This window comes from Ailuropoda melanoleuca, chromosome 4 (assembly GCF_002007445.2).
Source record: "Ailuropoda melanoleuca isolate Jingjing chromosome 4, ASM200744v2, whole genome shotgun sequence".
NCBI lineage: Eukaryota > Metazoa > Chordata > Mammalia > Carnivora > Ursidae > Ailuropoda > Ailuropoda melanoleuca.
This window is the reverse complement of record NC_048221.1, coordinates 56,300,195-56,316,397: the sequence shown is the minus strand read 5'-3', so window position 1 is coordinate 56,316,397 and position 16,203 is coordinate 56,300,195. Positions and strand designations below refer to the sequence as shown.

General features: G+C 59.7%; 1 protein-coding gene across 2 annotated transcripts; it reads right to left on the bottom strand.

The window, feature by feature from the left end:
• Window positions 1–1,093: 1,093 nt before the first annotated feature.
• TPRA1 (transmembrane protein adipocyte associated 1) lies at window positions 1,094–15,950 on the bottom strand. 2 transcript variants are annotated; one of them, XM_011222939.3, is made up of 11 exons: window positions 15,645–15,950; window positions 7,679–7,820; window positions 7,409–7,541; window positions 4,753–4,839; window positions 4,583–4,655; window positions 4,394–4,473; window positions 3,732–3,842; window positions 3,524–3,584; window positions 3,230–3,332; window positions 3,009–3,089; window positions 1,094–1,785 (listed from the first exon to the last, which is right to left on the bottom strand). In XM_011222939.3, the coding sequence occupies exons 2-11, from the start codon at window positions 7,801–7,803 to the stop codon at window positions 1,542–1,544; spliced, it is 1,098 nt and encodes a 365-aa protein (XP_011221241.1). In that variant the 5' UTR covers window positions 7,804–7,820; window positions 15,645–15,950; the 3' UTR covers window positions 1,094–1,541. The 2 variants fall into 2 exon arrangements, with proteins under 2 accessions (XP_011221241.1, XP_011221242.1); XM_011222940.3 differs by lacking the exon at window positions 15,645–15,950 and adding an exon at window positions 15,135–15,426.
• Between the last annotated feature and the right edge of the window lie 253 nt (window positions 15,951–16,203).

Sequence of the window (16,203 nt, the reverse complement as noted above, 5' to 3'; positions counted from 1 at the left end):
CGTCACTCCAGCCTCTCAGAAGGCACAGGCATCCAAGGCCGACGGTACTGAGTGTGGCTCTGGTTTGGCCTGTCCAGGCCTCCATCTCTGGGCCCCAATACCTGCTCTCCTTGGAATGCCCTGTAGGCCCCCTGCCCCCTCCCACCAGCCTTCCAGGAAAGCTCTGAGAAGGAACCTCCTGGCCCACTGACAGCCCTCCAGGCCCCAGATCCCGGGGAGCATGGCTTGTTGGCCCCACAGTCACGAGCCGTGTTGGACCTGGTGCCTTGATGTCCTGCTACGAAAGAGGGCTGGCAATGGAGGCAGGTGCCAGGCCTGACCCTCAGCACCCCCATAGCCCCACTGAGACCTCCTCCTCTCTGGCAGTGGGAATGACATAACCAGCAATGCTCTTTCTCTCCCACTGCCCAAAGACTCAAGGCCAAGCTTAGGTATAACAGCAACAACAGGGACACACGGCACCTCTCTCTTCTTATTTACAGTTTGCTTTATTCTGATTTAGCCCCATGTTTAGCTTATCACGTTGATTCTGATCACGTCAGTCCCTGTCATCCTACCTTCTGAATGCCTGCTTTGTGGCAAGCAATACTCTAGGGGCTAAAAACAACTGAGTTATCGCTACTGCTCCATAAGCATCTGCCGGGCCTTCATGCTGCTTCCTAATCCTTACAGCAGCCCCTGCAAGACAGGCCTCCTTATCCCCATTTTACAGATGGCGAGCTGGAGCTGGGGGAGGGGAAGTAGCCGGTCCAGGAGGGCAGAGCAGAAGGTACAGAGAAAGGACAGGACCTGCAGGGCTCACTCCAAACCCCACACTCCCCAACAGGGTGGGGAAACAGCCGCTCCCTTTCCACGTCCCTCTTGTCTGCTTGGACGGGGGCCCGGGACACGGAGCACTGGGATCCAATTGCCCGCCACTTCCCCAGCAGCCGGCCCAGGGCCTGTGCACTGGCCAGTGTTCCTCCGTGGAGCAAACGAAGGATCCCAGAGCCTCCCAGGGCTTGGGACGCAGAGGGACCTGCCAGGCCCTCTGATCATCGCAGGTTCTCACGCCAGCCCTCGGGCTCCTGAGAGGAACCTCCACAGCCGCACCTTCTGCTCCTTTTGTTTTTTATTAAAAAATAGATCAAGAAAATATACACACTTCAGCCCACCCGCCGGAGTGGGCTTTGAGGAGGCCAAAGCGCCACAGGGAGGAGGCAGAGGGATGAGAAGGGCCAGACCGGTCCTGGGTGCCCAGGCTTTGGAGAAAGGAGGTGCCCTCAGCCAGCCTAGCCAGGCCTGGCCGTGAGAGATTAGAGTCTGGGCCATGCGGCTGAGCAGGGAGAGGGCGGGTGGAAGGTGGAGGCAGCCCCAGTTAGAGCAGAGGTGGCTAAAGGCAACTGGGGGCACAGAGGGCGAGACAGGGCCTGCGTGGGGCTGCTGCCCACAGAAGTTCCCGTGACCTCGTCCTCCTCCCCCAGGGACTTGGCACCCCCTGGTCTCCTCTCCAGCCTGCCCTCCACAGGCCCCGGCAGGCCCTCTGACCACGGTGGCCACACTCAGGCATTGATAGTCTTCCAGCGCTCACTGTCTGTGCTGTTGATGCTACCCGTGTGGCAGGGCATGGAGGCAATGTCGTCCAGGTAGGCCACCCCACCGGCCGAGTCAAACTGTGTGCTGGCAGCCCCTGCCGCCTCCGGGCCCTCCCGCCGGGCCACTGCGTAGGGCTGGGGCAGGTGCATGTCTGGTTCCTCAGTCTCGTCCACTTGGCATTTGTAGGAGAAGAGGATCTTGGGCTCCGAGCTGGTGGGGAGGAGAGAGGGGCAGGGGAGCCCCACTGTTTGGTCAGGAAAGGCTTCCTTCTCCGAACAATAAGGCTTGCACCTAACAGCGACCCCAGGAGGTCCCCAAAGCTTGGACTCTGGAGTCCAGCGGGACTTGTTTTAAAACTCAGCCCACATATGAGCCTGGGCAAGGAGAAGTTTCTCACTTACCTGTTGCTCACTGCAAAATGGGTACAACTCTGACTTCGAGAGGACCTCAGCAGAAGGTAAACAGAGGTAAATTCTGGCTCGAGGTGCTCAGCAAACACCAGCTGCAACCTCCACTCTTGCAGCTATATGACCACCTACTCCCTCAATCCTCAGGGTAACTGACTGGGAAGCGCTGTACCCGATTCACAAAAAGGAGCCCGAAGCCAGGGAGATAAATGCGTGTGCAAGGTCGCACACAGATCAGGGCTGGGCTGAGAGCCAATCTACCCCCTCTCACCCCACCTCTGACGCCCTCTCCCTGCTTTCCCCCCTCAGATCCCCCACCACCTCCTCAGACCCAGCCCTTCTGCCACATCAGAGGCCCAGGATCCAACCCTCAATCCCACGTGTCCTTAGCACCCTGTCTCCCTGACACGCCTGCAAACGCACACGTGCACCAGCGTGCACCTCACCCTATGCTCCACCACACGCCCGCCTCCCGCAACCCTGCCCCGCTCCCCAGCCACTCCCAGCTAGAATCCGTGAGCACGGTAATTTGTGTCTTCTTTGTTCCCCGTGTGTCTGGCAGCTGCAACAGTGCCCGACACCCAGTAGGTGCTCAATGAATGCCTGCTGAAAGAATGAGCCAAGTGTTCTAAACCAGCAAGTGCAGAACAAGGTGCACAGACACTCGGGGAAAGTGTGTATGTCTGTGTGTGTTGCATAGAGAATGTGTATACGTATGCATGCGTGCATATGCACATATGTGTGTCTGCATGTGTAGGTACAGACATACACTCCTCATCTGCCTCATCATTCCGGGTGTCCAAGCCAGAACTGGGACTAGGGAGGCTCAGGACCCCGAAGCTGAGGCTGCGCATGCGCAAGGAGCTGGAGGCGCAGTTCCGCAGGCAGCCACGCGGGGGCGCCCGCAGCCCTCAAACTACCAGCCCCTGGGTGGCAAGCTGGGCACTAGCTACCACTGTCCCACGTCCCCTGCCCGCGCCGTCCGCCCCCCCACCCCGAGCCGACCATCCCCGTGGGAAGACTCACCCAAAAAAGCCCCGGAGGAAGGCCACGTAGATGAGGGGCGCGAAGAAGCTGAAGTAGAGAAATGTGGTGGCATCTACACAGCTGGGGGGGGGCAGGAGGAGCCGGTCAGGGAGGGGCCTCCTCTGGATGGGACCGGGGCTTAGCCTCCCTCTGCCCGCCGCTCCCAGTCAGGCCTCCCCCACACCCAAGCCAGCGGGCACCCCGTGCCCCGCCCCACCTACCACAGCCCCTCGATGATGTCGGCGCAGAGCAGGGCGCTTCCCAGCCCCTGTACCAGGTTGAGCAGCGCCAGGATGCCAGCATACACGTAGAAGCTCCTTCGTGCTGGGGGGTTGGGGACTGTGAGGCCCTGCCCTTCCCTCCGCCCTTCAGCCCCAGCGTGTCACCTGAGGCCCTTCTGGGCCTCCAGGAGGACCCCTCCCTCTCAAGGGCTCTCCAGCAAGAGGGTCAAGGTAGCCCAAAGAGACCCTGCCCTGCACCCGGCCCTGTCCCGGAGCCACCCACCAGCTGCTTACAAGGCAGGGAGATGCGATCCTTCAGCGGGGTCTTGGGGAGCACGACCACCAGAGAGTAGACCTGCAGAGACAGAGCAGGACTGAGAAGGATGCTGGGGACACAAGGCCCAGAGCTAAGCCCAGGACCAAGACATCCAGGCCCCTGCCTCGTGCAGCCACCCCCTGGGTGCAGAGGCCCAGAAAGTGGGGAGGGCACCCTCAGCCTCACCAGGAAGAAGAAGCAGGAGCTGACCAGCCAGAACTGGCGGCCCCCGTGCCCGTAGATGTTGAAGTCCTCAGCCGACAGGTGGGCATCAGGGTACAGGATCTCCAGTGTCCCCTGCAGGGGCAGGCAGGGGAGGCCCTCAGTCTCCTGCCACCTGGAAAGCCCCCTCCCTGGGAGCTCGCTGATACAAAGCACCCAGAGCTCTCTGCCACTCCAAGCCCAGCTGCCTGGCCTGGCCTTCCGAGCTCCCTGCTCCAGACTGCTCCCTGGCCGTGCCCTGCTCCCTGCCTGCCTAGCTCCCACACCCGGAGTAGGCCCTGCCGTGGGGCAGGGAACCGGGCTGGGCAGGAGGTAGCCCCCAATCTAAGGAAGGAGCCTCCAGATGTACAGCTCGCAGTGCGGTCTGCAAACCCACATGTTCCCCACCCGGGCTGCTTGTTACAGCGGCAGGTTCTAGGCACCCTCCCCGCCCCCACCCTGGCCCATTGGATTGGAATGGTATGGGGGAGACCCTGCCTTGTTAACAAGCACCTCGGGTGATTCCTTAGGCGCACCTAATAAACATTCAAACCTGGACCCAGAACCAGGGAGCAGGGTCTGCTTGGTCCTCAGTGACACCTGGCCTCCTTCAGGGGGACCCCACAGCTGCCCCATCCCCCCCTTACCTGGGTGACAGAGTAGGCCAGGGACAGCACCGTGGTGATGGCCAGCACCCGCTTGATGCTTGACTTGCTCTCCAGGTGACCTGGAAGAAACGTGCTGGTCAGTCAGCGGGAGCCAGCCAGGTGATCGTGGTGGGGTCGGTGCCCACTAGGGAGGGACAGGGAGAGCGCTGGCCCCAGTAGCACACGCACCAAAGGCAAGGCCCAGGATGACCACACTCAGCTCGATGGCCAACAGGAAGAAGCGGGTAATCTCCCACAGGATCTGGACACAGAGCGGGCAGAGTGTCAGCCTGGGGGCCCAGTCACCCCGCTCCCCAGCGCCCAGCATCCCCCGCCCTTGTCGGTAGGCCCGGCCACACCTTATCGGCAACAGTCGCAGCATCCGAGGTGCTGACCGTCATGGACACCACGGCCCGGGCGATGCCCACCAGCGCCACCACGAACACCTGGTGGGTAAGAGCAGGAATGCCAGGGTGGGGTCAGGGAAGGAGACCCTGCGAATCACAGGGCCTCTGCAGGAGCCTTGGATTCTTTGAGAGCAGAAGGGTTCCAAACTCAAAGAGTCGGGAGTGAGATGCGGGGATGTGGGGAGGTCCTCCACTGTCAGTAACCGCCGCCTGGCCTTTCCCTCTCGGGCCTCAGTTTCCCGGCTACGCTGGCAGCCTTGGAACGGTCAGGAGGGGTGACACGGTGGAGCCGCACTGCCGGGCTCGAACGCCAGCCCCGCTGCTTCCTGCCTCTGTGACCTCAGCCGAGGACCTGCACCTCCGTGCCTCTGTTTCCTCATCTGTGAGATGGGGTGGACCCAGCATCTGCTGTATTTGCTGGCTGGGAGGAGCAAACGGGTAGACCGACGCAGTGGAAGGAGCCTGGCACCCGGTAAGGGCTAGGTGCACATTCGCCTTTAGCATCGTCATGGCAGCGCTTTTAATCCCAAGCCATGGGGGGAAGGAGGCTGCAGGGAAGACACCTCAGAGACCCTGGGGAAGGCTGCTGCCCCAGCACATCTCACAGAAGCGCCTGTGCTCAGCATCGGCCGATTTTGTCACCCCAGTATCCACTCCCTTCCTCTGGCAACAGCCTCCTTCCTCTCCCTGCAGCTCACAAGGCTCTGGCGGGGGAGCGGGGGAGTGCCAGCTTCAGGGACTGGCCTGTAACCCAGGGCTGGCCATTCAGTACATGCCATTCCCTGATTTGGGGATGGGGGTGGGACCCAAGGGAGGCTAGTAATAGACACAGCCAGGACACCAGGTGCAGCCACTGGAAAAGGAAGCTGGGGGGAGGCGGGGTTGCAAGCTGGAGCTGCTGGGGTGGCCTGGCTCCACGAGCACGAGACTGCTAGAGACAGGGCTGTTGGACAGACCCCAGCTGAGAGGGGGACTGAGACTGTGCCCCCACGGCCTTCTGGAGCCCCTGAATCCAGCTATGCCTGAAGCCCCGGGACTTGTCCGTTTCTCCATCAATACATTCCCTCCAGCTTCTGTGAGTTTCAGTTTGGTTTTCTGACACATGCAAACAGAAGAGTCCAGATGCACACACAGGGTCTGTCCTTTGTGCCACGAAAACGGTGTGGAACCAGTGGGGAGGCTGACACCACACAGCAGGGCAGGCTGTAGAAGCAACAAACTGCTGTGTGCCTACTGTATGCCAGGCTGCCACCGGGCTAGACCTACGCGTGCAGTCTTCTCTGGTGCTCACAGGAGTGTCGCAAGCTAAACAGGTCCAGCAAGCATGATGTGGGGAGGAGGGCACTGACGCACAGAGAGGCCAAGCCACCAGTCCAACGTCATTCAGCACAGCTGGGGTCTGGAGCCAGTGTGCCTGGGCCAATGCTCACCACTGTCTCCTGAGCTCTCTAGAAAGAAGTCCCCAGGAATAAGAGGGCATGGGCAGTGCTGAGTCCCCTGGCCCTACCTCATGCTGTGGGCATTGGCCCTGGGTCCCTTCTCCCCTCAGGCTCCCCCAGAAAGGGCATCTGCCTGCCTGCTTATCTGTTCAATAAATATAGTAATGAGTCAGAGAAGCAGTGGGGGAGAGAAGAAAGCAGGCCTCAATGCCCACCCCTGCCCACCACTACCTCACGGGGGAGCTCCAGTCAGCCAGCAGCCCCTGGGGCCTCCATCAGCAGCCTCCAGGCGTTCCCCACAGCCTCTCCTGCCCCTGCCTGCCCACTGGCAACTCCTCTGACAGTTCTGAGCCAGGCCGCGAAGAGGGGACCCAGGGAACCACTCAGCTCTCAAGGAGTGGGAGCTAAGAGGCGGAGAGAGGGGAGGACTCCGGTCAGCCAGGCCTGAGCCCAGAAGGATGGGAGCTGGACAGTCTGTACCTGGAAGCTGCCCCTGGAGCCCATACCTGGGGCAGCCTTCCCAACCGCAGCCCTGCTACCTCTCCCCAGGCAGATGCACCAGCACCACTGACTGATGAGAACTCCGGTTCTCCCAACAGGCAGGAAGTCTGCTCCAAAGAGGTCTCATAGAATGTGTGAACGGATGGCTGGGTGGACAGACGGACAGATGGAGGTGGCAGTGGGCATTCTTCCACCAGCCAGCATAGCAGCTCTTCCCCTGCCTTCTACAAACGGCTCCCCAGTTTTCCTCCAGGGACCACCACCGTCCTCAGTCCCCATGGCCTGGCTGAGTTGGCCCCACCCTCCCAGCCCCAGAGTGTCCCTTCCCTGCTAGCACAGTGACTGGCTCAGGAACCAACAGGGGATTCAAGGTGGGCCGGTCAGATGGAGTCCCAGGTCTCCACTAGTACCACCAGGAAGGAGGTCGTCTTCCGCCGGGCACTGGCAGGGAGGTGGGATGTCAGCTCACAGCTGGCAGGGACAGCTCATCTGAGACAAGGCCAGAGGAGAGCAGAGAGGCAGAGAGACAGAGTCCTGATGACACCCGTCTACCCCTGAATCCAGCCACGTCTGAAGCTGGTTTTCATTACAGAAGCAATTAATGATTCCCTTTTTCACTTAAGCCAGTTGGAGTTGGGTTTTTCTGTCACCAGTTGGAGTGAACTCACCAGGATATAGAAGGTGATAAAAATGGGGCTGGAGGTGACACGGATCTTGGCCCGAGCGAACGGAAGCTTCCAGAGCAGGAAGATGAAGAAGAGCACGTTGGGGATGAGCAGCAGGAGGTCCCAGTACCGGACCCTAGCAGATGGGTACAGAAGCCAGCCGGCTGGTAAGGGTCGGCCTGCAAGCCCCGCCCCCGCCCCCATCATGCACGTACACACATGCGCGCGCGCACACACACAGGTAAACCCACTCAGGGCCATGGCCTGCCTCACCTGGAAGTTCTGATATCCTCATAGAGCAGCAGCAGACAGCGATGTGGCACGCTGATGTTGGGTGCCACGGGTGGGGGCGGGGCTGTGCTCCCGTTGGCCCAAATCACCTCTTCCAGGATGTCCATCCCGCCAGCAGCCAGCCCTGGGGGATGAGAGCCCCCACGTGAGCAGCGCAGGGGCTGTGTGGCCGTGGGCCTCTGGTCTCAGGTTCCCAGTGGAACCCAAGAGTGTTCCTTACAGTGGGCCTGTGGACCACTCTCCCACCCACCAGGCGGAGGCTGAGGTGTGGCTCCCCCACATGCCACAACAGAACCCCCGGACAGGGGCCCAGTCCTCTACCTCAGCCTCTGTCTCGTGACCCCCACACGGTAAACGCCACCCCCAGTGACTGAGACTTACTCTGTGTCAGGCACAGCAATGCAAGCTGCTCAGCATGACCCTAGCTCATCCCCCCGATCCTGGGGGTCCCGGAGACAGAAAGGGAGCAGAAGGGCGAGGAGCCAGGGTCCACCTGCCCCTGGAATGGGACTAACAACAGCGTCCACCCTGGGCGGCTGTGGTGGGCTCTGAAGAAGTGATGTCTAGCGCCTCCTACAGCCCACACAGGCGCAGTGCTCAGAGTCCTCGGCACACAGCCTGCTGGAGGCCCATGACCGGCTCTCAAAGACACGCCAGAGTGCGGCATCGTGCACACCGCGGGTGGCCCACACCCCTTGTCATCCTCTGCTGCCACCCTGGAAAGGGAGACGCAAGACAGGGGGACGTGCGTGTGCCGGGAAGATGCACAGGAGGTCTCTAGGTGGAGAAGGGGAGGGAAGGAGAGGCACGGCACAGGGGGCCACTGCAGAGGGAGCTGTGTCTGCAAAAGCAGGGACGGGGGGGGGGGGGGAATCGGCACGGGGGCCCACAACCAAGCGCCTTCCAATGAGAGGTTAAGAGTCCAGCCTAGAAGACAGGAGAGCTAGTGGCCTGGGCCCCTGGGAGCCGCCCCAGACAAGGCGGGCTCCCACGTCGCTGGGCTCTCCAGGACGAGGACAGAGGGGCTGGGCCCGCACTGACGGTAGGAGGGACCTCCTCGGGGAGCTTAGGGGGCACAGGGCAGGCGAGCTAGGGTGGCCTGGGCACCAGGACATAACAGATACTAGCATTACAATGATGATGGGAACAGATGAGGCCTTGTGACCTGGCGTCTTCACTTCTGGGTACATCTGTAACAGCCCCAGGCTAGCCACAGCGCAGATGCCTGCCATCAGCAGTACGCAAACCCTCATGGTGACACTCCTATGCACAGCAGAATGGAAAGAGAAAGAACAGGCTACTGCTGTGGGCAGCCACACGAGGGCCTCACGGCTATGGGGCTGAGCCGGGCCAGGTACAAGTGCACGTGTGCAGCCTGACCCCACGCAAACATCCAGGGGAGGGTCACCTTTGTGGAGGATGGAGGGCATGGCGGGGGACACCAGCTTCTGGAGCTTGATCATGGGGGTGGGGGGTACACAGGCGTGCTCACCATGGCAAAATTCATTGAGTCACCCACCTCTGATCTGTGCACTTTTCTGTATGGGTTATGCATCAGTTAAGTTTTAAAAAATTAGAAAGATGTGCTCTGTTTACACTCCCAGAGTGCAGGTCTCCCATTCAGCAAAGAGCAGCCGGGGCCGCTGAGCGCCCTATTGCAAGGATCCGCAAATGTCGCGGGCACCCGTGCTTGTGCCGTCACTACCGCTACCCCTGAGCAACAGCAGGCTTGGGGTGAGGGCTGCAGGGGATGCAGGGGCATCCTTGCTACCATTCCAAGCCATGAAACGTGAGCGCCGCCTCTGGCTGAAAGGGAGCGGAGACTGAAGCGGATGGACCGAGACCTGGGGCTCAGGCTCCTCTGTCCTTCTCTAAAGGCCACTGGCCAGCTCTGGGATCACATCCCCAGCTGCAATGGGGAAAACATATGCCCAACACATAATAGGTCCGAAGAAAGGATGCATTCTTCATGCATTCTTCCACCACCGGCAGCAGCACCACCTACTGTGAGCCAGGGATAAGTCGGTGCTGGGACACACCCGGCGGGTGTGCCCTCCCAGGGCCATCATTCCAGGAGCAGAGGCAGGCAGCCAGCATGAAAACCATGTTAACAGAGTGGAACTGAACAACAGGTAACACAGTAGAGACTACCAGGGTCCTCAACATCCACCCTTCCCTTTAGTACTGGAGCCCATGGATTTTAGCTCACACATGGCTTCCCAGGATAATGGCTATTTTCCCAGGTTCCTTTGCCACTGTATGGCCACATGACCAAGTCTTATCCAATGGGAAATGAGCAGTTAATTTAATGAGTTGGCCAATTTCAGGCCACGCAAGTCTCTTTCCTATTGCCTGGAACAGGGATGTGGTGGCAGGAGCAACAGCAGCCATATTAGACCATGAAACTGAAACCATTATTGAGGATAAGAGAGAAATGAGGAAAAGTGTCTGGGTCCCAGACCCAGCAGGCCTCCAGGCACATCCTAGGCAGCGTGCACACAGACCATCATGCAATACACAGGAATAATCTTCTATCTTGTTATCCTGACCTTTGTTCAACAGCTAAGCCAGAATCCCAATGAATATAAAGAGGTGCTGCTTTGGACTGGGTTGTCAGACAAGCTGACATTTGCACTAGATCTAAATAATTGAGAAGGAACCAGACTTGGAAAAGTCTGGACAAAGAGCACACCTGGGAGAGAACAGTGAATGCAAATGCCATGAGGTACAAACAGGCTTGGCCTGTTCAAAGGGCAAGAAGCAGGCCAGTGTGGCTGGTGGGGAGATCAGAAAGGTTGGCAGGGCCAGGTCACACAGGACCATACACCCGCATGCAATGTGATTCCATTCTGAATGCAATGAGAACAGTGTCACGAAGGTAGGTGACGGGGTCCCCTGTCCACGTGGAGAGGACCACTCAGGCTGCTGGGCAACACCAACTGGAGCAGGGGGAGAGTGCAGGCAGAAGGATGGTGGCTTGACCAGTGGTTGCAGTGGGGGTGGGGTGGAGGGATCTGGGATACCTCTGGGAGGGTCAGCCAACCTGAGCAGCCCACAGACACCCCAAAGGAATGCGGGAAGACATCAAGGATGTGGTGGCTTCTGGCCTGGCCACTGGATATTCTGTAACAACCAGGCCAACGCTGCAAATGTGTACCCACCAAACACTGCCCCCTTCTCCCTAGCTGTCAAGGTACAATTTTATTCCAGGACCCCTCTGTGATGCTCCGCTGTGCAGGTAGGGCCCTCTCCCCTGGGCCAGAAGCTGAATCCCAACTACAGTAAGCCAGTGGCCTTGGGGTAGGGGCAGTGTGGAACAGTACCAGACACCCCAACGGTGCAGGGGTGCTCCAGTTTGACACGGGGATGGTGGGGGTGCCATGATTTTTCGTGGACAGGGTCCAAGGCTGCCACATGTCCTGCAACATGTGGGCCAGTCCACCAAATGAATGATCATCTTCCCCTTTGCCAACAGTGCCCCGAAGGGAGGCTGTTGGTCAACGTCAGGAAGGGTGTTCTCCTTGCTGGTGGCAAGTTTAGGCAATGGCATGTGATGAAATATGGGGGAAGTCTCCCAAGAAACGTTTTCCTTGTGGACCATCAGACACCCTCCAGGAGGAAAGCCCCTTCTTTGCACCTGCACATGGCCACTGAGAGTCTGCTGTGTGAACCATGGCCATGCTGAGCACAGGGCCGTTATGGCCAGCGGGGGCGTGTGCCACCCCCTCAAGACTTCTGCTGACCTGAGAGGATGACTGGTAAGTGACCAGAGTCGAAGGAGAGAGATTCCACCACTCCCTCCGCCCCACTCACCATTCCTTGTGGAGCAAACTTCTGGTCCCAGCAGCCAAACACCAGCTCTGGCCTAGGGCAGGGTGTCAAGCAGCCCCAGGAAGGGCGGGCCCTGAAGAGCAGGCCAAGCACCCAGCAGCCACTGAGAAGCCGAGAGGTCCCTTGTGGCAAAAAGAAGCCAGTGAGGATGCCCAGGGCCAAGCAGCAGGAAGAATCAGAAAGAGTCTGAAGAGGGGAAGGAGGAAGCATCACTTGGTTTTGCCTGTCCAGCCCCCCATTTTCCTGAGGGGGGAACCTCAGCTCCCTGGGTCTCTGTCCATGAAGCTGAGTACAGCTGACTCAAGCCCTTCACAAGACCAAGGAGTGTGCATGTGATCTAAGCCTGGCCAGTCCGGAGGCTCCACTGTCCCAGCCAATGAGAATCAGCCCAAAGACTTTTGCTGTAATTGTTAGAACAGATACGCTTTCTGCTAAAAAGTGGCATGGTTCTGTACAAAGCTCTACCACTTTGACCCCACCCATGACTACCCACCTGAGAATAAAGCCAACACAGAGGAATGCAGAGCTGAGAGATGGAAATCCATCCCGGAGACAGCCTCACGTGAGCCCCTGGATCTAGCCACACCCGAAGTTAGTGCTACCCCTCGACTTTCTTTTTAGGTATAAAATCCAACAAATTCCCTTCTCTGCTCAGGTCCGGTTGAGTCTGATTTCTCTATTCACTAATGAAAACCTTCTGGCTGACGGGGGTTATGGAGTCGGGCAGACCGGGGTTGCACGTCTGGCTCTGCCCCGTATTTGCTATGTGACCTCGAGTGAGTCATTTCTCCTCTTGGAGTGTCACAGGGACAATAACACCTACCCAACAAAGTTGCTGTGAGGATCAAACAAGAACAGAGGAGTAAATGCCTACAACAGGTCACGCCAACGTAACTGCTGCTTTTTTTCCCAGAGGAGGGCCTGGGTGTGTAGAAGGAAGAAGGACTCGGTTCTGAGCACATGGGCCCCTTTCGAAGGAGAGTACCAAATCCTTCTTCCCTCTACACCCTCGGTGACAACAGCAGACACACTCGCTGAGCCCTCCCAGCCAGACGCGGGAAGTACTTCTGTTACCCCCTCGGACAAAGCTCGGGGCCCACCAGGCACCTGCCAGGTTGTCTGTCTCCAGTGCCCAGGCCCCCAAGTGGCAACTTGCCAAGTGCCCCTCTCTGGGCATCAGTTTCTCCACCTATAGATGGAAGGCTCTGGGCTCCATCTAGAGCTGTGCTTCTCACACCTGAGTGCTGTGAAGGAGCAGACTCTGATCCAGCAGGCCGAGGGCAGGGTGACGGTCCACACTGCTAATAGGATGCCAGCTGGTGCCTGTTCTCTGCCAGCCAGAGAAGCACTGTTGGCCATACCAGAATCGCTACTATGTGTCAAAGCTTGTAAAATAACTGAGGCAATGATAAAAAATAAAACAACAACGCACACTACCCACGGACAGAAGGCTAAGTGCTTTACATGTAGCGACACTCTGAACCACCACACCAGCGTCTGCGTGAGATGGAACTACTCTTGTGCCCATTGTACAGAGGGGGAAAGGAGAGGCACAAGAGGCTTAAGTCACTGTCCCCGTATTCCCCTCCCCCCACCTTAGGCAAGCTCCTGGGCTTGCGGGCAGAAGCCTGGGCAATGACAGAGAAGTAAGGGGTCTGCAGGCTCAGGAAATGGGGGACAGGTTGATGGGACAGGGGAGAGATGGTGGGAAGGCTGGCTGAGGGCAGGGAGAAGAAGGGGTAGAGCCCAGACTCGAGGGAGGGGTAAGGGAATTCTCAGAGGAGTTTCCTGGATGCTGAGTGGCCTAAGGCAACCCCAGACCTCTCCGGACCAGAGAAACTGGGACAGACTGTTTCTTCCACCTGGGAGGGACTTTCCTGACCTTGTTAACATTCCAGAGGCCATCTTCCCACCCACGACTTGGGCCTCCAGCTCCCTCCCACCCTCCTTCTGTGGGCAGCCTATGGGGCAGGATGCCAGGCTGGCTCCAGTCATGCAGTGCCAGACCTGCAGTGAGCCCCTGGACAGGATCGTCCTTTCTCTGGGCCTCAGCTTTCCCATCTCTCCTCTGTGCAATGGGATTGACCAGGACTGGATGGAAAACCCCAGGAAGACAGAAAGCCCTGCGCTAAAGAGAGGGGTTATACTTCATAGATGCTGTAACGCCCCTCAGTGCTTCTGACCCCTAGCAGACTGGTGAGCTTCTAAACCAAACAGATGAAGAAGGCTCCATAGGACAGCGGCTAGCCCCTCATCCCTCAGCCCTGCAAGTGGGGGGAGGAGGACGCTGTCCCAGACAGGCCACTTCTGGTACACTGCCAGCAGCCCAGGCAGGAGCCCGCAGGATGAAGGGAGCCCCTCCTGATCCACCCCCTGCCTGCTGTTCTGCCTCATGCCTTCCATCCACCAGCCCCTGGCTTCCACCTTGTTCTCCAAGCTGCTAAGCTTCCTCCTACCTCAGGGCCTTTGTGCTGGCCCTTCTGCGGGTCTCGCCCTTCTGCGGGTCTCGCCCTTCTGCGGGTCTCATCATTCAGGCCACCTCCTCAGAGCCCTCCTTAACCATCTCTCTCAGCTAGCCCGCCCTGTGTTTTCTTTACAGCACTTGGCCTCCATTGGAAGTGGCCCTAGCTGGGTGTTTATGTGTTTACTGGCTGCCCACCCCAGGCGTGCTCATGACCCAATCCCCCAGAATAGCGCCTGGCACAGAGTAAGTTCTCAACAAAATGTTACAATGTGGACAGATGAATCGCCAGCAGAGTGCAGCCAAGCCCTTCTGGGGAGAAGGAGAAGGATGGCCTGGGAGGACCCCAGCCCCATCCCTACTACAGAGGCAGAAGGCAAAGTCACTCTCCACCCCCTTCCCCTGGTCCAGTGGAAGCAGCACTTCTGAGCCTCCCAGAAGGCCCCTCCTGCAACAGCAGCCCCAGCCGCAGAAACTACACCTCCTGCCCCTCTCGGGCTGCTGAAGGCCACCGCAAAGTTGGAGGCAGGTCCTGTCCCGCTGCTTGTAGACAGGAACACAGGCCCAGGTGCAGGGCCACTGAGCCTAGATCTCTTCCTGCACAGCCTCAACCCACAGGGTCCACCAGCCCTTCTAACTGGCCACTCCGGGCCCTGTGCAGCTGTATGTGTGCTCACTCCCCCTCCCCGAGCGCTCAGCCACCCCCATCCCCTCCGGGCCTTGCAATCACCCTACGCCTCTTCCTGTGAGTCCTCACCCAGGGGCTCCTTGGCACTCTGAAACTTCCCCAAGGGAGTCCTCTGAGGTTGTGCCCTGAGCGGGAAGGGGTCACTCCCGGAGGAAGGAGCGGCGACAGGTGGGCCCCAGTCCAGCTGTGGGGATGGGGGTGGAGGTCCCGATCAGCTCCCGGCTCTCCCGCAGCTGTCCCGGGGAGTCACTAGATGCTCCCGGGCTCTGGGAGCTCCCTGCCGGGGAGGGGGGACTCTAGGTGCGGCGCAGGCCAGGGGGCGTCCCTGGAGCGGTGGTCTGGAGCGGTGGTCCCAGCCGCTGCAGAGGGACAGGGCGCCCAGCCCCGCGGTAGGGCTTCGAGACGCGCGAAGACGGGGCTACCCCTCCAGGTGTGGCGGGAGAATGTCCTCTCCTTACCTGAGGGACCCGGGCCGTGCTCAGGCCCCGCCGCCCGGGCCGCTCATCCGCCACCGCAGACTGCGCCGACCCCACACAGGCCCCGGTACTCCGGCCTCCAGCGCCCAGGGCAGGCTGCGGGGCCAGGGAGCGTCGCGCAAGAGCTGCCGCAGCCGGCTCGGCAGAAATGGGGCGCCCGCGGGAAATGGGAAACGCGGTAAGCGCGCCGGGCCCACCGGCCCCCAGGACAGCATGCAGCTCTTCCCGGTAGCAGCGACCGGAAGGAAGGCGCGTCCTTTTCGTTCGGCCGAAACTGCGAAAACAGCCACGGCCCCTACTTATAGCATTCAGGCCCGCCCCCAGGCCCCAATAGCCTATAGAAATGGAGCTACATCAAAAAGAGGGGGCAAGCCGCGGAAGAAGCCAATTAGATCCCTAAGAGGCGGGGCGACCCGCTGACCTCTTAAAGAGATAGGAAGCTGGCACTGAGGGGGAGGGAAGCAGCCTCGGGGTACTGAAGCTGCTGCGTACCTTACTCTGAAGGCGGCCAGGATCGCGGACCGGAGAGCCGAGTACGCTGCCGCCTCTTGGCCCCCGCGCCTGCCAGCTGTCACCAGCTGTCAACGGTCCCGCTGGCTCCAGCCTGCGCTCTTCCTCCGGGGCCGGGCCGTGGCCCGACCGTCCAGGGAGGAGCCTCCGCGGACCGCCCCCTCGCGTGCCGCCTCCTCGGCCGCCCCGCAGCGGCAGTCGGGCCTGGTGACCTTTGGTCACCTGGCTGAGGAAGGAAGGGTAGGGACAGCCCCTCCCCCGGAACGACGCGTTTCCACGGCACGCCACGCTGCCTCCACGTCCACCATCAAAGCGCACTGGCATCCGGGTTTCAGGCACTAATTTTCACAACAACCTTGCAGGGCGGTTATTATTAGTCCTCTTTTCAGAGGAGGAACCTGCGGCTTAGAGACGTTATATAACTTGCCCAAAGCCACATAACTAGGAAGTGGCAAAGCCTCAATGCGGGGTGTTTGAACCGCCCCTCCTCTCATCTCTAACTTCGACGGTTCTTCAGGCAACTTCCTCTGGGACGCCTTCC

Excerpts from the sequence above, each read along its gene's own strand:
- TPRA1 (XM_011222939.3), bottom strand. The coding sequence starts at position 7,803 with ATGGACATCCTGGAAGAGGTGATTTGGGCCAACGGGAGCACAGCCCCG. Across the intron at positions 4,840-7,408 it reads TTATCACCTTCTATATCCTG|GTGTTCGTGGTGGCGCTGGT; the intron begins GTGAGTTCACTC and ends CTTACCCACCAG. Across the intron at positions 4,656-4,752 it reads CTGCGACTGTTGCCGATAAG|ATCCTGTGGGAGATTACCCG; the intron begins GTGTGGCCGGGC and ends CTCTGTGTCCAG.